Source organism: Primulina eburnea, chromosome 3 (assembly GCF_022965805.1).
Source record: "Primulina eburnea isolate SZY01 chromosome 3, ASM2296580v1, whole genome shotgun sequence".
In the NCBI taxonomy this organism is placed as follows: Eukaryota; Viridiplantae; Streptophyta; class Magnoliopsida; order Lamiales; family Gesneriaceae; genus Primulina; species Primulina eburnea.
In genome coordinates, this window is record NC_133103.1 from 2,275,045 (window position 1) to 2,298,552 (window position 23,508).

General features: G+C 35.9%; 2 protein-coding genes and 1 long non-coding RNA gene across 4 annotated transcripts; 1 reads left to right on the forward strand and 2 right to left on the reverse strand.

Annotated features, from left to right (window-relative positions):
- Positions 1 to 201: 201 nt before the first annotated feature.
- LOC140825260 (ABC transporter F family member 3) lies at positions 202 to 15,975 on the reverse strand. The gene is made up of 18 exons (XM_073186926.1): positions 15,633 to 15,975; positions 12,673 to 12,891; positions 11,793 to 11,982; positions 11,074 to 11,282; positions 10,792 to 10,950; positions 10,090 to 10,218; positions 9,910 to 10,011; positions 9,643 to 9,789; positions 9,465 to 9,527; positions 7,501 to 7,547; positions 7,298 to 7,357; positions 7,021 to 7,103; positions 6,641 to 6,735; positions 1,727 to 1,813; positions 1,245 to 1,332; positions 1,068 to 1,153; positions 590 to 652; positions 202 to 495 (listed from the first exon to the last, which is right to left on the reverse strand). The coding sequence occupies exons 1-18, from the start codon at positions 15,834 to 15,836 to the stop codon at positions 373 to 375; spliced, it is 2,154 nt and encodes a 717-aa protein (XP_073043027.1). The 5' UTR covers positions 15,837 to 15,975; the 3' UTR covers positions 202 to 372.
- Positions 15,976 to 17,097: 1,122 nt separating this feature from the next.
- Positions 17,098 to 18,914, forward strand: LOC140825262 (uncharacterized). 2 transcript variants are annotated; one of them, XR_012116621.1, is made up of 3 exons: positions 17,098 to 17,316; positions 17,423 to 17,478; positions 17,993 to 18,914. It is a non-coding gene; the product is annotated as an uncharacterized lncRNA (long non-coding RNA). The 2 variants fall into 2 exon arrangements; XR_012116620.1 differs by having other exon boundaries at positions 17,107 to 17,316; positions 17,996 to 18,914.
- LOC140825261 (plastid lipid-associated protein 3, chloroplastic-like) lies at positions 18,725 to 23,194 on the reverse strand. Its single transcript, XM_073186927.1, has 3 exons — positions 22,544 to 23,194; positions 19,632 to 19,827; positions 18,725 to 19,267 (listed from the first exon to the last, which is right to left on the reverse strand). The coding sequence occupies exons 1-3, from the start codon at positions 23,104 to 23,106 to the stop codon at positions 18,956 to 18,958; spliced, it is 1,071 nt and encodes a 356-aa protein (XP_073043028.1). The 5' UTR covers positions 23,107 to 23,194; the 3' UTR covers positions 18,725 to 18,955.
- Positions 23,195 to 23,508: the final 314 nt, after the last annotated feature.

The following is a 23,508-nucleotide window of genomic DNA, read 5'->3' on the forward strand; positions in this document are numbered from 1 at the left end:
TTTAAATTATGAATTTTATATCATTTTATACCTATTACAAAACAAAAAAAACTTTTTAATGTTCTTTTATTTGAAAAGTTTTTATTTATCACTTAACAAATAAAATCATTAGTATTATGATTTGTGAAATCGAATTCATCGAACGAATTAATACTTTTATTTATGTAGAATGGTGACAAATATATGATTTAGTAAATATAATTTTATTATTAGTCTTAAAATTTAATAATTTGTAATATAATTAACTTACAATACATGTATTTCAAAAATTACGGATGATATTGAAATGAAAGAAAACAGATGGTATGGTGGCGGCGGCTTTTGTTCGATTTGTTTGGTAAATAAAAAACAATTCATCAATAATCAGTGTGACTAAGATGACTGCACGACCTTCTTGTAATCTTGGAATGTTCCCTCGAATGGTGTCACCCTACCTTCTGAGACGCTCCATAGTTGCTCAACACTTCCAGATATCAAATGTTCATCGTGACTCACCTGCACGCGCCAACGGACGATATAGATTTAAATGTTTAAACAACCACGCGAACCATAGGTTATAAGTAAAATTTCATATGAACTTTAGAAATACCATTAACACGCCTCCTTGAAACAAGACGAGACCTTGGATCAAAGCTTCCACTGCATCTAAATCCTACAATTTGATAATTAGCCGTTAATAGTTTTGCAGGCATACGGCTGGGGTTGGACAATCAAGGATCCTAAACTAATGGTGCTAGAAGATCTCCTGTGATAACCCACCCCCCACCCTCGAGCTCCCCCAAAAAAATTGGGGTTAGATTGAGATATCCATACTGAATAAGCTTAACAGCTTTCCAACAGCAATAGGAAAACAAATACAGTCAGATGAAGGTTTCACAGCCTAAATGGATAGGGCATATTTAATCTGACCCTTACGCCACTAAAATCAAGAAATACTTGAACCGAAAACCCATGCAAAGGAGTTGTAAGCAATTTATTAACAGCATGCTTGACAAGCCAATCACACAATGACAAAGCGTATGGCACGTAAATGTGCAAAAAGAAGACACAAGCATGAGGGAGCTTACAAGATGATTGGACGGCTCGTCAAGCAGTAAAATATGTGGCTTTTTGAATGTTATCTTCGCAAATGCAACTCTGCTTTTCTGACCACCTAAAATCTCAAATAAAGCATCTCAAGAATACAGGGTAGGATTTAACGAGAAATTCAATAGCCCTCGTAATACAAATGGGATAAAGAATACCTGATAGTGTATACATAGGTTGTAGGGCAAGATTCCCAGTTATGCCTAATGAACCTAAATGACCTCTTAACTTCTGTTCAGCCACTCCCTGCAGATCATAGCCGCATGTTTAAAAACAATGAAGATTCAGGATCAATTAAGGATTGCAGATTGCTCTTTACTAATTTAGTAGCAGAGGGAACTCGAGGGTACAACACAATAGTTTTCAAATACAGTCAAAGGGAACACAAATACAAATGCTATTCAATTTTATTTGTATTTATTAATACTGACACTCGGTAATTGTTGACAAATAGATTGTCCTAATTGAAGGATTTGATTCCACAAGGATTTTTCCATCTAGCAAAAATTTTCATTGCCAATATATTTAAAGACCCAAGTGCAAGCCTGATGTCCCTAATTAATAAAGACACGAACACGAACTAAACAGGTGAGCTTATTGAAATGAACTTGCACTTCTCAATTATTTAAATCAAGATTACCGGAAAGCAGCGCATCATATAAAGAAGCGGATTTGAAGAGAGATCTAGCCCATCAACATGATGTTGACTAAAAACTGCAATGCGAACCTGAAAAGAAATAATAAATAAATCAAACAGCAAAAAGACTCGGTTAATCCGCAAGTTAAAAGAACAGTCTGCAGCAAGTAATTCATCTGCTAAAAGAAGATATCCCAATAAATTATTCATTTTGAAAACAAAACATAGCATAACAACCTAGCACATTTAATCCTACAGATAAAAGGATCAGAACATAAGCAAGCATATTAACAAAAACACAATGAAACTGTTAAGTTCAATTGTAGCACTTATATTCTCTTCTTTTTTGAAATGATATTGTCTGTTATCGAGCAGAATTATACGTATTGGTATTTGTTGAATTGTGCAGGAATTTAAGCAACAACTATTTTTATGATGTAAAAAGGCGTGGAATGGGACGAAAAGATGGAAGAGAAAGCCTTAAGGAAGGAGGAAAGATGAGAATTCAGAAGCAGTAGCTCAACCGTGCTACCTTTCACAAGGCACCCGCACTATTCTTCACAAAATAATACTTCGAGACAATCCAGGAGAGCAGGGGCGCTGAAAAGACAGTGCATCAGTGATAAGCACGAATTGTATAGCATTTTAGAGATCTTATTTTGTCGTATTCGTGCTTATCTGGCATTTTTATTCCGAGTTTCGCGCTTAATTCGTCTCATTATGGTTATATGCAGATTTGACCAAAAGATCGTGAAAGCCAAAGGAATGAAAGAAAAGTCAAGCTCGCAGTGCCATGTCACGAAATACCCGGAAAAATAGGAAAGTTTCTCAAGAGAGCACCCGGACCCAAAGACGGACCCCGTCTAAGGGTCCGTGCACAGAAACCTCCAAAGAATAGAAAAGCCGAGTCTCCACGGACCTGTATACGGACCCTTACACAGGGTCCGTGTACCTCACCATCCCAGAATCCAAATTACAGTATGTTGACGGACCCATAGTTGTCAAAGGCGAGCGCCTCTCGCCTCAAGGCGAGAGGCGCTACCAGGCGTGAGTGTTGCGCCTGGGGCTGTCCCAGGCACAACGATTTACAAAGGCGAGCCCAGGCGAGCGCCTGGGCTCCCCTTAGAAGGGTTCTCGGGCGCGCCTTAGGCGCGCCTGAGATTGCTCCTTTTTTTATAAATTCAGTAACAGCTTCTCTGTTTTTTTTAAGAGCAACTTAAAATTTAGAAAGCCCAATCCAACCCCAAACCCAAACCCTATCAGCCCATTCACAAATTAAATAAAAGCGACAGCCGACAAGAGCAGTGTGAGACACAGAAGCCAACAACGTGAGTGTGAATGAGAGAAGGGCGGCCAATAACTATTTTATTGAAGAAGCTCAGGTATCGTTTCTTGATGTTGTCATCTTTTCAATATCTTATTTATTTATATTTACTTTTTTAAGCTACTCTCACAAATTTTATATCATGCAAGCACATCTTTTTATTTTTATTTACTGAAGTAATTTACATAAATTTCATGTTTAAATATATAAAATCCATCAAACAAAAAAATATATAATTCATACAAAAATGAAATTTAAAAAATATATTTTACTGATATTTGAATTTTTACTGTTCAATAACTTAAATTAGACCGACATATTTGACCTGTGGAGGTATGAAGTACACTCATTATACATAGCAAGAGGAACAGACAAAAGCCACAATGCCACATGTTATTATTAGATAAAGCTACAGTTCTACACATGTTTTAAATCCATGAAACCATAGCTAAAGGGAAGGGACAGTGGGACACGTTATCAATCAAATCAAACCATTGGACCGCCTTTACCACAATAATAACACTACAATAACTACATAAAAAAAAACACTACAATAACAAACTACACAAACCAGGGATGCCACTGTCTTTAATATCTTATTATGTTTTAATATTTTATTTCAATGATTTTTTTTATTTACTTATTTCACGTGAAGCCTTGAAAAGGTAACTAAATCGGTTCACCAACCCCGAGCGTCTGGGGTTGGTGAACCGATTTATGGTTTTAGATCTCGTGCTTCGTCTTCTTCAAACGAGGTAAGGGCGTCTACATCCAAAACAACCAGAAAAAGGCCAATTTCACATCTTTTGGATGAAGAGGAAGAAGAAATTGATGTCGATCAAGAAAGTGGTGAAGATCAAGAAGAATACAAGTCCGAAAGTTATAGGGACTCTGATAATTCGATGGAAGAAGATGAACTTGATTTGGATGATTGAAAATTTTTAATCGTGTTACTTATTATTATGAACTTATTAATTATTTGTTGTTTTGTGTGACATTGTGACTTAATTATTTCATATTTTAATATATTATTCTAAGATAAATATATTTTTTAAAAAAAATTAAAAACGTGCGCCTTGCTTCGGTAAGGCGCGCGCCTCGCCTTGCGCCTTGCGCCTCAGGCTCCAGAGCCCTTGTGCGCCTCGGTGCGCCTTGCGCCCTTAACAACTATGGACGGACCCAGGAACGGACCCCGGAGACAGGTCCGTGCCAGCCATTTTCCGAGACACAATTTACAGAAGCTCAACGGACCCCTCGACGGACCCATGCACGGGGTCCGTGTCCACTTGCATCCGAAGGAAGAAAAATCCAGTAGGTACACGGACCCAGAGACGGACCCCTACACGGGGTCCGTGCCCAGTGTTCGGAAGAATTTTGAGGCAGAGACTACACGGACCCCTCTCCGGATGCAGGCACGGGGTCCGTGTGTGCAATATCAGATCGAGATTTTGGCGAAGATTTGCTCGAGATTCAGAGGAAGAATAAAAAGGAAAAAGACCAAATAAAACGGGGGGGTTCAGAATATTGGGGCAGCCGACTTTGAGAGAAAAAAGGAGCGCAAGCTTTGAACTTTTTGAAGACGGCGGCGACTCGGGCGAAAACAGCGCAATTTACACGCAAGATCCGCGCACCGTCATTGAGATTTCTCTTCTCTTTTATTTTCTTATTTTTTAGACATGAATTCAAACATTAAATTTGATTTTAGTTTTGAATTTATGAAGTAGTTCTTCTTGTGATCGGGACCACGATAGGGACAAACGCCTGATTTTGTTTATTCGTTGGATCGTTCAATTCATAATTATTTCTTGTTATTGATTGATGTTTGCGTAATTTTCGTGCTTTTGATTTGGCCAATTAAATTGCATGTTTGTTGTTCGATCTTGACTCGAAAGGGAATAGATTGAAATTTAGCTTCAAAAATATTAATCAACACACGGTTAAACCGACTAGAAATAGTATTCGGTTTCAGTGTGCGATTTTAGGCGACAGCTGTAATTCTATCGTTAATGCATGCGTTTTTGTTTAATTAAATTCAATTAGAAATAATTGGACTGTTAAATGAAAATAGGATTATAAATTCTAGAAATAGATTTATAATTAAATTAGAGGATTACATCGTGACTTCGAATAATTGCTAGTCGAATAATTCCAGTGCTTGAATTTAATCAGAGTTTGTTACCGTTGTGTGTTCCCGGTCATTCTATTTAAATTTGAAAATCCCGCGTCCAAGCTTCTCTGATATTTGATTTAGTTATTACATTAGAATAAATTCGTTTAAAAATTCGCTTAGTTGAAATAATAATCAATCGCTCGCTTTTGTTTGCCTAGATTAAATAAAATAATCGAATCTTAGTAATTAAATAATAGTCTCTGTGGGATCGATACTTGGACTGTTCGTCCATTTACTATAACTTGACCTAGTCCGCTTGCTAGAATTAATCCCAACAGAAATTGTCGGTCAACCAGCACTACTTGTCGGAAATTTTAGGAACTCGGACAAAAATGCAAGCGCACCTGTGCTACATTTCCAGCACACCCCCGCTTTACAAAGAAAAAAATCATATTCGGGACAGATTCAGCAGCGCTGCGTGTCGTGGACAAGAAGCCAGGAAACTCAGATTCGATGGTTTTAAAAGCCAAACCCCAGCCGACTTTTGGGGGAACATCCAAGGATGCAAATCGTGTTATCTCTTTTCTCTTGAATTTCTACAATGTTTGAGAACATGCTTTGGTGTTTTATTATTTTCATCGTTTAATTCTAGAGGAACGACATAGCTTGGCTTAAAACCATGTCTTTGATTGATTGATTGATTATTATATTTTGGTTTTTCATATAATTTATCTATGTTCTTGATTTGATTGTATTAAATTAATTGATCATTAGCAGAATTGTTATATTTATTTGAAATCTAACACTTGAAAGAGGAGATTTTGAATAAAAACGTGGGAAAATACATTGTGAAAATTTATAGAGTTCGTGAGATCTAAATTCCATTGAAGTCTCTTGAAGAATCGGTGTGCGAAACTAAATTATTTGATATTTGATTTCCAATAGGGATATCAAGATTTATTTTGAATAATAAATTTTATTCAACATTTGAGAGAGTGGGTTGAAAATAAATACGGATTCTTGGTTAATAAACTAAAAAGATTCATAAGATAGAAATTAAGATAAACAAGACATAGTGAATGGTCTAAAAGCTCTAAAACTCATCTCATGTTGATCTATCTATCTTTATTTATCATCTTGTTGGTTATTTCTATTTTGCTTATTGTCAAACTCGATATCCGATTCTCTAAATAACATTAGGATTATTTTTTTTTAATTTACAGTACTTAGTGCGAATACAGATTTTCAATCCTCGTGGGAAAAATACTTACTCATCATATAATAAAACTTGACATCGTACGTTTGCAAGCAAAAATCACGTAACAGAAACACATAATGAAGCATTAGATAAAAAGAATCACCATAATTAAAAAATTAGAATTTTCTAGACCAATTGAGTCAATAACATCCAGTGAAATTGAAGAGTGAAAAAAGGAGGCAGCGACTTTTTCAGAAGATGACAATTGAGGAACAAAAACAATACCTTTGCTGAACGGAACACTGTCCCTGAACTAGGCTGAAGCTCTCCAGAAATAAGTTTGAGTATGGTTGACTTTCCAATCCCATTAGGGCCAACCACTGCAAAATTAGTGGTTGTGTTCATCGTCTACAAATATTGTGATGCTAAGATATCTAAAACAAACTCTATTATCCAAATATACAGATTCCTCAAATACAATAAGAACACTCCCTAAGAAGAAAGAACCAGAAAACCAAACTCGATGAGTTTTAACATTTTTTCCAATATCATGATAGTAATATGTAATCCTTTTCTTTACCCAGAGTAAAAATTTGTCAATAGAAGTTTCCAACAGCACAATAATAAAAAAGGAAGACAGTTTAACAACTTCAAAAAGGACTCACTGGCTATTCGGCTATCAAGATCTATTCCAAAATTCAAATTCTTAAACAATATTGGGCCTCCAGGATATCCAAAAGATGCATCACTGCAATGATTACAAGGATAAAAGTGGATGATTAGTATATTTAAATGACAGAAATACATACAAAAAGTTTATTGCTTGGACAGAAGTGAAACTTCAGAGATTGTGATCGTTGGATCAACAGATAATTTAAGGAAGATGATTAATCGATGCGCAAGGAACTTAAGTGGTAGCTTTATCAATTATCAAAAATGAACCTGAAGCTTATGATTGGTGGGCCTGGTCTATCGTCGGGAGATGGAAATTCAAACTTGTAGCTGCACATAACAATATTGGTAATAAGTCAGAGAGGTGAGTAAAATATATAAATTCGCCTTTCAAGATGTTCACAAGTTTGAAAACGATAAACCTAAATAGCATACAAATAAAAAAACAGAAATGATAATTAACAATTTCATACTCAGGGTCATTGATAATGGCATCCACATGACCCATGCGGTCCAAAGCCTGAAAATAAATGCATGGAGAGAATGATAAGTACACAACATGTGTTTAATGCAGAACAGGAAATGGATAGTAGGTCACATGTATATTGCACCATAATTAAGATTGTGATGACCTTGTCAACTTTCATCCCCATTAACCCAACCATTACATGGAGTTACAACCGCAAGGAATATGAGGCGGTTATGAGGAGTTATAACCGCAAGGATTATGGGGCAGATAACCAGTTACAGAGTTGATTAGAGCACCCACATTGGTGCATTAATAGATAATTATTAACATCAATTAATATTCATGCACCAATGTGGAGATACACATTATTAATCTTGGCTGCCATGTCAGCATTAAAATTCATCAGTATTAATCTCATTAATTCACATAAAACAAAAAAGCCAAATGGCTCTTTTGACTATATATATATATATATATATATATATATATATATATATCAAATGGCTCTTTTCATTTTTTTAATAATATTTTAATCAATATTGAAATTAAGTTATTTTTAAAATAATAATACTACTTATTTTCAAGAATATTTATTGTACATTTTTAAACAAAATTAGAAATATATTTAATTAATATAAAAAAAATGAATAAGTGGATAGTGGGACCCATAAATAATGAAGTTGATATTAAATGAATGTGAGTGTGTATTAATAATGAGAAAGTGTTAATATAATGATTATGTGGCTCGTGGATCCCACATTTTTTGAAGGGATGGAAAGTTAATAACATACATTAATTACTACGGATGCGGATGCCCTTATGGGGGGAATTAATGGAGATACGGGAGGAGTTAAGGAGGCCAATCATGGGGATGATAATGGTCTAGTAGTGGGTAGTTAATGAAGATCATGCGAGGTAACATTGGGTGGTAACCACCACTTTCCACCCCTATAAATACCCAACAAGTTCAATGGTAAAGGCATACCCATAAATTCAAGCAAATTCTCGTATATAACACTTCATGCTGCGAAAAAGGCAACTTTTGAAGTGCTAACTTCTAAAGGTCTTCAAACACTTTGGGGACCAATAATCAACAATTGTAAGTGGGCTTCGCATTAAAATCCATATTTTCGTGTTAAAACCGACCGGTTATATATATGTATGTTTTAAAAATATGAGTTTTCTGCACTTCTGTTATAAGATTATTGTTTTAACACTGTATGAGCTAAATAACAGGAATACATATTCTGATTACTAACTACTCTTGATTCTTAACTACTAACATCACCCTCAGCTGAATAATACATAGGGGACAGTTTAGCCACGAGGGATATAATTTAATTCAATGCTTATTTTTATATGAAATCTTGTTTAGATACATGTTATGATACTTGACATGGATATTTTATGTTTCGTTTTAAAAACTGAGAGGATTATCCCCCGCATATCGAGTGTTTCCTCTCGTCACTCAGTCACTCCATTCCGGATAAGAATGAGAACAAATTAGCGGAGCAAGAACCAATCAAGTTTTGGGGATGATAGATCTGTTGTACGATGAATGATAAGAGAAATGTTGTTGATGTTACGTCATTTTAAGTTTTTAGGTTTCGATTAGGTTGCTTAAGAAACCTGCTACTGTTTATGTTTTAATATTTATTTTCCGCTGAATTTCGATTAAATTTAGGTTGTAAAGACAATGTTTTCAGTTTTCATGGAATGAATAGACTGGTTTTATAATTTTTTACTACTGAGGCTTGTTTTCGATATATAGTTTGAGAACAACACCGGTGTCATCAGCTCCAAGCTTGGGGCGTCACAAAGATGATAACAGTTAAAAATCAATAGTCATTAAATTATCATTTGCTCTGTCCTTAGATTACCCAGTTTGAACAAATTATAGTAAGATTAAGATATAAGACCTCTCCATCATCATAATAAATGGTAGCAACAAAAAAATTATAAAAGTACCTTGATTCTTGATTGGACAAGAGATGCACGCTTCGCATTGTAGCGGAACTTGTCAATAAATGACTGTAGCACAACATTTTAGAAATGATATGATTGTTAAAATCCCACACAGAATAAAATGAATGATTGAAGTCTCAATAAATAGAGATAACATAGGAAATGGAAATGAACAAATAACCTGCATGTGAGATCTTGCTCGTTCATTTGACTCAAATGCTTTTTGTTGGTTTTTGAGTTGTTCTTCCCTGGTTCTCTCAAATATATCATAGTTCCCCCGATAAGCAGTAAGTTGTTGTCCTTGAAGGTGGAGGATATCGGTGACCACCTATAAGAAGTGATCGACAAATGGTAGGTCAAATAGTATACGAGTGAAGTGCCAAAGTAACAATTCCAGACAGGTTGCCGGCTGATTTCAAGAAATTAACAAACTGGAGAGAACTCGTACAGTATTCAAAAACTCTCTAGCATGTGAAACCACGATAAATGTCTTTGGCCATTTCACTAGGTAAGATTCCAGCCACAAGACAGCATGTAGATCAAGATGATTCTGCCATGAAAGAAAAACAAGTATACGAGTTACTAGCATTGTGTAAGCCTGCAAAGAGTATTGGCATGCATAACGTACCGTTGGTTCATCAAGAAGTAACAGATCGGGCTCAATAAACAAGGCACGAGCAAGAGCTATCCTCATTCTCCATCCTCCAGAAAAAGTTTTAGTTGCCTTATGCTGCATGTCTGGAGAGAAACTGAGACCCTGAAAAGGTGTTATAGAACCACAGATGTCGATTAAATGGCATCATTAAGCATAGGAAATGTGGTAAATCATCAATCATCTTGAAAGATCGAAACAATAACCGTTAAAAGATTACCCCGCTGAGGGTAATCTGACAACAATGTCTACAGTAACAGGTAACTCAAGAAGGACAGTAAGAAAAGAACATAGGGAAGTTCCATTAATAAGACATCACCGCAAGAGGCTCGAAGCAATGGTTACACAAAAAACTCACAAGTAATATTTTCTGAAGAGGAAATAATTAACCGGAAAGATACATGGCTATAAAAAGAAAGATGAAGGAAAATAAACTCCCACAGGCCACTACAGGAAAACAAGGAACAAGGACATCCGTCTCAGCACGTATCATTACAAAAAAGGACAATGCTTAGAACCATCAAATGTGATAACAAAAAGTTCAGAAAATACTTCAAAACCATCTCAAAATTGAAACCAACAGATACTGCAACATTTGCATCAATTAGTTAGTTATCAATGGTACTGTGAATCAATAACTCTATAATCACAGTTCAGAAAGATTTAAGGGAAACTAACCGCAAGAATGGAAGCTGCTCGTGCCTCTGCAGAATAAGCATCAATAAGCTCAAGCCTTTTATATATCTCTTCAAGTCTTTGAGCAATGGCATTTTTGTCAAACCTTCCATCCAGTTCCCCATTACTCTTCCCATGGTCCTCCTCCAGGTCCATCTCTCTCTAAAGGAGAAATGATTGACATATGGGTTAAAAGAAAATTGAGGCGATTACAACAGTGAAGTCAGACGCCATGGTTAATTTATGCAACAAACCATTTTCAAATTGGAACTAGGAACTTTAAACCTGTAATCCAAGCAGATGAGATTCTTCTTCCAAAAGTCGGACTCTTTCAACATCAGCATTCAAAACACATTGCAGGGCCGAAATATCATCACCAACCACTTCTTGCTCTACATGTAATATCTGGCAGTTCTTGGGAATGCCCTCAATAGCATGCAAGGCCATGTATCTCAGAAATGTTGTTTTACCAGTACCATTCCTTCCAACAAGGCCTGTGATCAGAAAAGAATTATTCAAAGACATAAAAGTACATGAGAGGTAAAATTATTAAAATACATAACAACATATATTGACGTGATTTTCCTAAAGATTTTATAATTCAATTCATTCTCTTTTGTAAATTTACGTAAAGAGTTGCAGATAAGTGCAAAAGGAAACTGATTAGCCTCTTCAGTAAGTACTCGCAAAAATGCTTGCAAGCACCAAACAACTTGCATGCATTAGCTCATACTTTAGGAAAAATATAATTAGACTCACAAGGACGATATGGGAGGTAAAAATAACTTCGCACGAGGTCGCTCAAAATGACTTGGACACCACTGTGACTTTAAATAAAAATGAATAAAAAGGGGAGGCAATAATCAATATCCATAAAACCAATCCCAACTGATTTGGTAAAACGGCGGATGATGATGATGATCTGTCAAGCATTCTTCTTCACAACTACAAACAAGAATAAGCACCATGTGTTTTCAAAATGAAAGTCAAAGCGTCGAACTAACCATAGTGTCGTCCATAAGACAAAGTCAGACAACCATCAACAATAAGATCACGTCCCCCAACAGACACATTGAAGCCCTCCATGTGAATATCTCTAACAGCTGGGCCTTCATTAAAGTCATGATTAACAACAGCAGAAGGCATGCCGGCTTTGACTGCTTCCATTTCCTCTAAGTGTGTTTGGTATTGTGCCTATACAATACAGTGATGTATAAGAAAACATACTGGAAGTCTGGAACAGATAAGGTCGTCATTACCATTTCCACCAAACCCCTCCCAATCGATCCATGGAAAGAACAGGAGCTGAAGACAGTAAATGCATATGAAAAGACAGAAGAAAATCCTAGAGTAACCAACAGTTTTTCAAAAGCAAATGTTTGACCAAAAAGATAATGTGGACAACTGGACCTCCACTGTCTTTACATTAGAAAAGACAGATGAGTGCACGCTTCAACCATCCATAAATTGAATCAAAAGTTCTAGCGACATTTCAATTTCGAATATTAATTGCAAAGTATAGATAATTTGCACTTGGTCTCAAATCTGCAGAGTTGTGTTGTAATAACAGGAGGAAGAGAATGGGCATGGACATGTGGACGGGTACTCCAGGAGTAAAAAATTTCGAATATGAAAGCATCCAAGCAAATTGAAAACAACTAAACGCAATTAACTAGATAATATTTGGAGAGGACTATTATTAACCATTAAGATATAGTGTGATCCAAAAAATTGTTATAACTAGCACTTGTCATATTTTAAAAATTTGAGGCAAGTCTGCCAGAAAAATAAAATTCCCGCTTCAGTAGTGAGATGCTACTCTAAGAATTACTCTGAATTGCCTTAAAGAAGATATTTATTTTGTATTTTTATTTTTTCAGCTACCTCTCTCTGGCGCTCCTCCTTTCTCTTCCTCCTTTCAATCTTCATCTTATCACGCTCAGTCAGCAAAGGGCCATCCACAGGCTCTGGCTTCTTCTTTGGAGCTTCTTCTTCTTCATCCATTCCGTCATACATTCTCAATGGCGTCGACAGACTTCTCACTGTAGGTTTTTCTTTCACCAATCCATGCTTCCCAAATTTTTCAGACAGTCTACTACAAACCTGTGACGAAACTTCAAAACATCAATTGCAACATACAGAGAGTTTAGACAAGCGACAAGTAATAAATCTAAAAGTTTCATTGTGCTAAGCAACTACATCTTCGAAAATGAATTGGAGGGATTATTATTTTATTTATTGGAAAAGGTCAATGCCATATAAATAAGAATTCCCACGTTAATAAAATCATGAAAGCATATATTTTGTTTGCAATAAATAAACAGTAATGTTAATTAATTATTGATTCTTGTTTGATTTTCTTCAATGGCGTGATTCTGCTGATGATACATCATAACAATAGTTCAACAATGTTTCCAGAAACCTAAACGGTGATTAGTAAAAGCAAAAGAAAAATGCAAATAACAATAATAATAACTTTACGCTGGAAAGAGAGGAAGAATCTTTTGGCAAGTTGTTGTTAGACAAAGCTAAGGAAGCGATTGGGACTACATTGGTATGACCCAAACAACAATTTGTTTGAGAGAGTCCCAACAATTGTTAGAAAAACCAATGTAGTCCCAAACTTGCAAGATTATTAGACAAAGCTAAGGAAGCGAATCTTATTAAGGGGATCGAGGTTGGAAGACAAAAGATTGATTTTTCACATATCCAATTTGCGGATGACACACTTTTTTTCGCTCAAGATGAGGATCACATTAAATTCATGGTTCAAGTGGTGAGTTCTTTTTGTGATATGTCCGGCTTGAAAATCAATTGGGAAAAGAGTGCGTTGTTGGGAATTAATCGAGAGAATGAAGAAGTCGAAAGGTTAGCAAGAAGAGTGGGTTGTCGTATAGAGTCATGGCCTATTACATATTTGGGAGTACCTTTGGGAGGTAATCCTTTGCGAGCAGATTTTTGGCAGCCGGTGGTAGATAAAATTTCCAGAAAATTGGCTTCATGGAAGAAAGCTTTTTTGTCAAAAGGGGGAAGACTAACTTTGATTCTTTCGGTATTGAATGCTATCCCGATTTATTACATGTCATTGTTTAAGGTTCCAAAAAGTGTGGAAGAAAAAATGGATAAGATTTCAAGGAATTTTTTATGGGATGGATTGGATGGAGATAGCCACTTACATTTGGCCGCATGGGACAAAGTTTGTAAACCAAAGGAAAGAGGCGGATTGGGCATTGCGAAAATCAGTTTCAAAAATACGGCCTTGCTTGGGAAGTGGTGGTGGAGATTTATCCAAGAAGAAGGATCATTATGGAAAAAAGTTATTGTTAGTAAATATGGGTTTCAAGAAAATGGGTGGGATGCGGGGTTGACAAGAAATGTGACATATAGGTGCCCTTGGAAGTTTATTTCCCGGATATACCCAACTTTTAGGAACAAGATTGCAGTGTTGGTGAGAGGAAGGAATATGGTAAGATTCTGGGAGGATATTTGGGTAGGGGACTGTTCTTTCAAGGTTTGTTTTCCAGCATTATTTCAGCTATCATCTTCCCACAATTTACCTATTTCTTTCTTTGCTCAAATTGATAGTGCAACTCGGGTTCATTCTTGGGATTTCCACTTCAGAAGGGGGGTGAGAGATGTAGAGTTACAGGAGCTGTCAAGGTTATTAGAAGTTTTAGAGCCAGTTAGATTAGTCGAGGGGGTTGATGATTTTGTTCGGTGGAGTGGGGATTCGTCGGGTTTGTTTTCTGTGAGTTCCTTCTACGAGTCTTTTTTCTCAGATAATCTTTATCCAAAATTTATTCTTTATGATGCTGTCTGGAAAGTTCCCGTACCTAGCAAAATTCAGATTTTCTCTTGGACAGCCACTCAGGGTAAGATACCAACCTCGGAGATGATTCAAAGAAGATGCCCAGGGATAGCCATTTGCCCACATTGGTGTGTTTTATGCAGAAATGATTTAGAGACTCAGGATCATCTTCTAATCCATTGTCCGTTCACTTTATCATTGTGGATTAAAGCGTTGAGAGAGTTGCGATTGGTTTGGGTCATACCCAAATCAACAAAAGATTTATTCAGCATGGATTTGGGACTACTCACAGGAAAGAGAGGAAGAATCTTTTGGCAAGTTGTTGTTCAATGTATTTGCTGGACGGTTTGGCTTGAAAGAAATCAAAGGATCTTCGAAGGCAAAGATTCAAATATTGACAAATGCTGGGAGAAGATCAAGATAAATGTCGCCACTTGGATAGGAATTCACAAAGATTTCAAGAATGTCTCTGCTTTTGATCTGTTAAGACAGTGGGAATATGTGTACCACTAAGATTTTATTATTTTAGGAGCTAGTTTTAGGACGGTGGTCTTCAAAACTATGACAGTGAACTTCTAGTCCACTGATGTAAACCTTATTACTTTAAATTTTATAATATTGTTTCTTATCAAAAAAAAAAAATAATAACTTTACGCTAGGGCAAAATTCTTCCAATTTGGTGACATACTTACTCTAATCAGACTAGAGTTTCATTAAACCTACATCATGTTTCAACACAATGCAAAACTAACAACTGAACAAAGTAACTCGACACGAAAAATCACAATAGCCCAGAGGAAACTTCAGAGTGAACTTATTTTAGAGATAAATGCTTAAGCAATGTTTGCACTCACAAAATAATAGATTTAACAGAAAAAATTATAAGAATTCTACGATCGGGTTCAAAATGGATAGAAAATGCAACGTTGCCATCACGTGATCAATGTAAATCTAATTAAAACAAAAATACAAAAGAGAATACAAATACACAGTCAAATGAACAGCTGAAATGATACTGTTCTGTCGTGGACGTTACCAAGCGGCACTCAGAGTCGTCATCAACGCAGTCAGAATTAACGAGAAGCTCTCCAAGGGCTTCGAAGGCACCTTCGCCGTCGGGGCCGAAATCGAAATCCTCGTCGGCAAGGACGTTGATGATGTAATCAACAATTGGTTGGTCCACATCGTCCACGCGTGGACCTAGCACCTCATGAACCACGGCGCTCGCCGCCTCCGTCATCTTCGTTCCCAGGCGGATTATCGTAACACGAAAAGATTTATGGGGTGTTTAGGACCACACTAGACATTAGCTACTAAGACGACAGCGTTTTGTGGATTTTTCTTTTCATTCTCTGTTTGTGCGATGGGGTCCTGGGGGCTGGAAGAGGAATAGCTTATTGGCCCCTCAACTTTCGAGAAATAATAGTATCACCTCTGATAAGTTGTAAAGAATTTTTTCGCCGGGACGAATATGATGTGAATGAAATGTGTGTTGTTTTTTGTAGAATTTTTTTGTGGACCAACACTGATAATAATTTGATCTAATTTATAAAAATATCATAAACCGAATCCAACATTGTCACATTGACATTTCGGCCTTATCTTCGACTGGTCGATATTTTCAATCGTTATGATTTATTTAGACTTTATGTTTGGATTGATTTTTGTTGGAACCTAATGTTAAGAATTCATGGCACTACTTAAATTCCTTGTTGATTTTTAGTCAATGAAGATTTTAAGTGAAAAAAACAGTTTGATTGAGATTATTTATCAAATAACTCAGCTCACTCAACAAATTAAACAAAAAATATATATTTTGGCAACTTTAGGTGACTTTCAATTAACAAACACGCTAGCTGTCAAAGATCATTTGCCCTTGTCGTAAGGGTGAGGTTCAAATGTCACAAAATTATGCTACCTAGCGACCGAAGATTAAATCAAAGTGGGAATCTTGTTTCAAATTCGTTTATGGGTCTAAGTGGGAAGGCTGTGCGTGCAACCGTCGAACCTGCCCAATTAGGTTATCCCCGAGTTTGTTCATGTGACGGCCACAGTTTCGTTCACTTTTTCAATGGTCTCCAATCTAGCAAGATGTATTAACAAACAACATATAGTGGAAACAACTTTTAGATAGTTGCATCTTCAATGCCTCCTCCATCCAAAGTGCTTTCTGTCCAACCACACGATCATGCATGCCAAAGAGTTGAAATTCAAGCCCCCTCCTTTTTTTATCTTACGATTGGAGTTCAACTCTGACATACTTCATTTAATCTACCAGATCTTGGTTTTGATTTAGAGTATAGTCTACATCTATGATCGGTGATCGTGTAATATCTATCTATCAATGAGTTTGTCGTCATAAATATTTTTCTATGATGGTGAATATATCGCATTATTAATTACTGATATTGTGTTATCAAGCTTGTAGTTTAGACATGATTTTGGCATTATCCGAACCATATTTACAAGAACGAAAAAATTTTTTTGTACTCTATATAGCTAGCATGGCATAGTTGACTTTGAATCATAGTGGGAATTTGGTTTCTGAAATTCATTCAACAAGGCTTTTGAGTGATAATATGGATAATGGCTCCGTATAAAAAAAGCACACAGAAGTTCATTCGCATAAATGTAAAGTGATCGTAAAAATCCTCAAAACATGAAGGAACTTCTTCTCGTATTTCTCCTAATATTGGCATCTTCTTGTCTTTCTTCTTTAGGTTGTGATAACTCTTTCAAATCTCATTAGTGCTTTGAGATATTTGAGACTAATTTTTCGATACATGATTACTGCTAAAAGAACCATGTTTGTTATCTGTTAAACAGGCCAGGAATATCATGAACTCGAAGACATAGAAAGTTTCCCCAATCTTCATCGTAAGGTATGTAACAAGCGCGCACGTACATACATATAAAGCATATTTCGTCGTCGTATAGAATTGCATAAGTCTAAAAACCTTTTTTTTCTTTAATCACATGAATCGAATCAAAGGTTACCTTAATATGTCATGTTTATTATTAGATTCACATAAACCGATTAAATAAGATTTCCCTTGTACATACCCCTTGGTTGAGGCATAGCATTACTTATAAATTTCTCCAAAATTTGAATTAATTAACTTGCTATATATGTAGGTAACTCAAGTTCCAATTGGTGGTTTAGGGACAATTAAAAAATGCTGTATATGTGCATTATTTGTTTTAGAAAAAATCAGCTTATTTCTTCCATTTTTAAAGAATATTTTAGCATAATATGTGAACTGTGAACACTTATTGGGTGAAATGTATTTAGACGCCTAATTTTATATTTAAAGTTTTATAAGTTTCTATATTAGAGCATTAATTTGTCCTTCACACGCATTACGTATGTGCATGGTGCATTTTGTGGTAAGCCAGCAGGTGATAAGAGAGCTGATTGCAGTGTTAGATTACTGCGAAGGGGGAGCAAACACCGCGCACGATCCCGGCAAAGGGAAACATTGTTAAATTTAGTGTTGCCACTTAATAACTTATGGTGTTTAATGGGAGAAATTAATATTTTATGCTAATAATTAATATGGCTAGAGAACGTTGTGGAAACAAATTAAGTGTATTGTTTCATGAATATTGTGTAATGTATGCCTCGAGAATTTAATTTGACAAAAGATTTTTATGAAAAATTCATACATAATCATGACATGCCAGCATGTATTTTTAAAAAAGCCAACCAGACAAACTTCTCTCTATTGAATAATATTAGCCTTCCAACTGATTTCTTGAACCATCATCATTTGATTCAGTTTTGTTTACATTCTTCCTCTCTTAGTGGAAGAGTTATTCCCAAACGTAAATGTACATTGATTTTAATTGAAACGAGAATATCGTTTACACGCAGAGCTTTTCTCTATGCATAGTTAAAACTCTGAACTTTGGCGCGAAGTCGTTCTTCATGCTAGTTTGTAACTTAAAAGTTCACTCTTTTTGAATATTTATAAATGGTTCCACAAATCTTAGCCTCACCTTTTAACTCTTGCCCAAGTGCGCATAGCAAAGTGGACATGTGTTAAAATCCGTATGCGCATGTCGTTTGCATCTTTTGTTCCCATGATTAGATAGCTCATGGTTTCCTCTTCTATTATATTAAAAACGTTATAATAGTTGAAATCAAATCTAAAAAATGTCATATACATAGCATGTTTTCCTGTTGAGTACTTGGGACACAGCATACACAGAATAGGCAGACTCCGCCTAGCATAAGCAAATGCTGGAATCCCCTCTTTTAGTAATTCTTTTGTTGAAAAGTTCAACCACAGAGGTATAGAATCAACAAAATTATATACATCATCTATTTGTCACAAAGATTATGTAAAAGGTACCTGGTTACCAATCTAGAAGTGGGCTCCCTTCCTTCACTAGAACAAAAAGGCCACCATCTCCTCGTGAAATCCGGAAATCTTTGTCGAGGTATGTCGTCAGAAGCCATGATTTCGTCTGCCCACCACGAATTGGAATCTTAAGTGGAGACTGACCAGAAATTGCTCGTGCTACGCCTGCCACCGCATTTTGAAGTGGATTGAGAAATTGCTGCACGAATGACAGGTTTATGTTTTGACCAAAAATGTTTACGCTCTCTGGAAGATCTACGCTAGACTTGATTTCTGGAGGATTAAACGACCCTTCCTTAAATTCAACCTGCAAAACTTTGCCTGGTGAATTACACAAATCCGATTTTTCAATCACTTCAGAAACACGATTTTGAGTTGCCTCACCCACAGTAAAACTTTGACATATAATACTTAATTAAAGTATAATATTCCTCAACAATATAAGACAACACTCTTTCAATTTTAGATTCAGTGTGAAATTGGTTATACACATATTAAATCATTTGGAACTTTCGTTAATTATCATCCATTATGATACAGATGCAAGAACAAATAACATATCAAAATGGGGCTGAAACAAACAGTTATTCGATCAATCGCATTCTTTTTCAATAGTGTGATTCTGTTGTGTCATGTAATAGAAAATGCTGTAGAGTATTAGAATGTTCTACCTGTATTCTTGATGGGCTTCGGATTTCAAAGGCTGCAGAAGCACTAAAAGACAAAGTAGAAGCGGGGGTTGACAATGTGGTACTATTCTCTATGGTAAGGCTGCGAGTGTCAATTGATTGACCAATCTTTTCGACTTTCACGAATGGAATACTGCCAACTGAAAGAAGGGGTAATAGTTCGGAGAAGGCTGTGAACCTGGTGCATAATCAAGAAAAAATCATTAGATTTTACCAAACTTGTAAATCAATCTGCTTCTTTCATATCGATTCAGTATTTTGTTCTTGCATGTCAGTTTTCACAGTAATTCCTGAAGCACAAGCGTAAATGAAATTTTCAAAGCTACGTGCTGAGAAAATATCAAGGAAAGAAACCATTTCACTTTTTTCATTAACTCGGTAAATAGTAGATCCAAACAAATTTTAAAACATGCTCCAGTCTTTGTGATTGTTCGAACATATGAAAACAACTAAAAGGGACATAAAATAGAGTCAAGAGTTTTTTTTTTACTTTTTCGTTAGTGGCAATACATAACAAGAAATTACAAGCGTCGGGAATGGTTAAAAAGGCGCATATAGTGAAAAAGGCCTCTTGCCAAATTCGTCAAAGTAACAGCACCCATCTTATTTAGCTTAAAATGAAAACAAGACACTTCAAGCACAAATAAAATCAGATTAAACCCATCCCACACTAATTATATGTATGATTATTTTGAGGCACAGAACTGCACAGCACAACACAACAGCTCAATGACTATGCATGCTCTGGAACTTCTATGTTTACACAAGGTCAAGGAGAAACAATGAATGATTTTTAGGCTATAATAATCTGGACATACTCAATATCTTTGGAAAACCACCTCGTTATTCAGCAATTCTCTTGTATAGCACAATATACGTTTCTCTTAATATTTGGGATATTTACAATTCTAATTCTTATCGTTTAGAGCTGAAAATATATGGAGATTGATTGATTGATCGAACGCCTTAAAATTCTAATTCAGATTATTTAAAGCTGAAAACATATAGAGATTGATTGATCAAACATCAAATCTTTTAATGACAAGTTGGAAGTGAGCTAGCTCAGATTATTTCTAGGCATACTAAACCTCTGGTGAGCAGCTTACAAGCTGTTACTTTGTTATTGATATGTAATTTCATTTTTCAATTTAGATACACTCCCTCTATCCTAAATCAAATGTTCAATCTTCTTTTCCATTAATTGTCTAAAGAATGTTTCATTTACAAGAAAGGTTGATTTCTACTCAAGCAACTCCTAGGTAAAGTGATATAATGCCCTACCGACTGACAATCTAATATTGAGGGCAATAACGTAAAGATTTGCTAACCTTCATTTTTTCTAAAACTAAGGCAAAATCATATGTTCAAAAGAAAACAAGAAATATTATTTTAAAATTAAAGTTATAAAATATTGTTTTGACTTCTTTAGACCGTTCATTTCTTACAAGTTGTCCAGTCAGTACTCTAACTCACTCTTTGTTGCCATTAAGCTTCATGCCCATGGCCCACTCCCCTTCTCAAACAATTTTTAACCTACATGGAATGAGAAGGTATTGGTTGCTATAGCTTAGCCTTAGCCTATATTGTATGTGAGTCAAAAGAAATCCGATTAATCTTTTGCAAACTTCGCATAGTTACGTGCAGCTGTATTTGATTGTACCAAATCACATTCATCAGCTATACCAAAATGCTACTTTTACACAGCCTTGCTTAGACAAGTTTATTCCAGCAAATTAGACTCACATTTGCCTCAGACTTTCATCTTGTAAGAACATGTACGAGAAAAAAGTAAAAAACTCATGTCATATCGCTTCTAAGAATATATCACGACCACCAACACGACAATGGCCAAAGGGTTTAATACTGACTATCAAGCACTAGCAACAATCTCAACTATGTTAGCTCAATTGCCAAGTTAAACACTTGCGCAACCATTTCTTTTAGATATTGAAGATTGGAGCTTAGTCGGTCTAGTTTCTGTGCTCAAGTATCTGATGGGCTCATCAAGCAGTAAATCAAGAATCAATTTCAAGCCAGAGGTTGGTTTTTTTCCACATATCACAACTATCTAATTTTAGCTCAGAGGAATTCTGAACATAATGTCTAAATTGTGACCTCACTTCTAAGGCATATATTTATGGACACACCGTGGGACCTAAATACAACAGTATGGGCAATAAATAGCCAGTTCCACCATTCATAGAAACTAATTGTGAGTAAAGGCTGATAACCTGGGATCATGCTTTCCACAGAATCGACTCCATAAGTCGCATAACAAGTAAATCTATCTCCACATGACATTATTATCATATAGTGATATTAATTAATTTACATGTTGAATTTTCTAGAGGAAACAAGGATTAGTTATCACTTTGACTAGGTTGAATTTATACAGCGAGTTTTCTGGAGGAGAAAAGGAAACCAATCACCTTGAATCGGTCCAATGTTGTATAAACTAGCTTATCTATGCTTTACACAAGAACATAATAACGGATTCCTCCAAAATTACATACCAAATCATGTGTCCCCTTCTCTTCAACTTTTTGATAAATACTGTTTAAAAAGTAAAAGTATCACCACGTTTCACACCTAGAGTTAGTGGCTTAAGCACTCCCATCGAACTTGAAATGAAACAACTTTTATCAGGAATTAGAAGCACGTGATATTGAAACAATCCAGGGATCTCTATCCAATAATACCATATTAATTAAACGGTGGCTCATTACACATGCCTACTCTGTTCACATATATGCTCTCCACCTGAAATCTTCCCATCTCGCAATTCAATTAAGCACAAACAAGTACATAAAAGGCCGCATCAAACGAAAAAATAACAATGTAAGGCCTCGTGCACTTAAATTTTTGAAAGGGATGGAAACTATAGAGTAACTCACACTAAAACCCAGTTTCCATCAAGCAACTCCGGGGACTCGGTTGGCGATGGATTTGGATTGGCGGCCTCCAACTGTGATACAAGTTCAAGGGTCTCCGCCCGAATTTCGGCAGAGGCCCGAAATCCAAAGTCCAACCCGTAAACTGTATCCACCAAAGCTCGCTTCAGCTCCCAAAGACTCTCTTCTTTTACCGTGTTTCCACCATCTCCCTCGTCCACAGCCGGGATTCCATTACCCGATACAACAGCAGAATCACCCCATTCATCATCATTAATCGGGGGATCCGTGCCAATGATTTTAGACGTGGGTTCGGGCTCAGGACCCGACTTTTCAGCCCACTCATCTACCACAGAGGGATTTTCGGGCCCGGAATCTGATGAAATTTTGGGTTTAGAAGATGGGTCGGCTGGGTCATTGAAGGAGAAGTTATACGAGGAGCGCGTGGGAAACTTGGATTTGATCGTTGGTGAGAAGAATGTAGAGCTGGGTATCGGTGTTTTTCGGATGAATTTGGGAAATATGTGTGAGAGGAGAGACGGATGGGGATTCAGTAGGAGAGTCATTGTTTGAGCTTACGGAGGAACAATGGAGAAGACAGTGGAAGTGCTTCAAGATAATACTTGTGAATCACAAAATTCGTAAAGATTGGTAAAGCACTGAAAATTATTTGATTATATCTTATATTATGTTATTTATTATTTATTTATTTATAATTTTTGACTTATTTATTTGTATAAATATTTTTAAAAAATTATTGATACCTAGCCACATTAATATTTTTATCGATGAATTTGTCACATAGAAAATTTATGATTTGGTACTGCACCTTCTTCAAATCTTATTAAATTCCTTTTATAATTGCAAGTATTCCAACACAATGTACACAATTAACCCTCACTCAGAAAATTAAATAGCATGCATAATTAATGAGTTTTAATTTATTTTAGGTAAAAACTTGTGTGAGA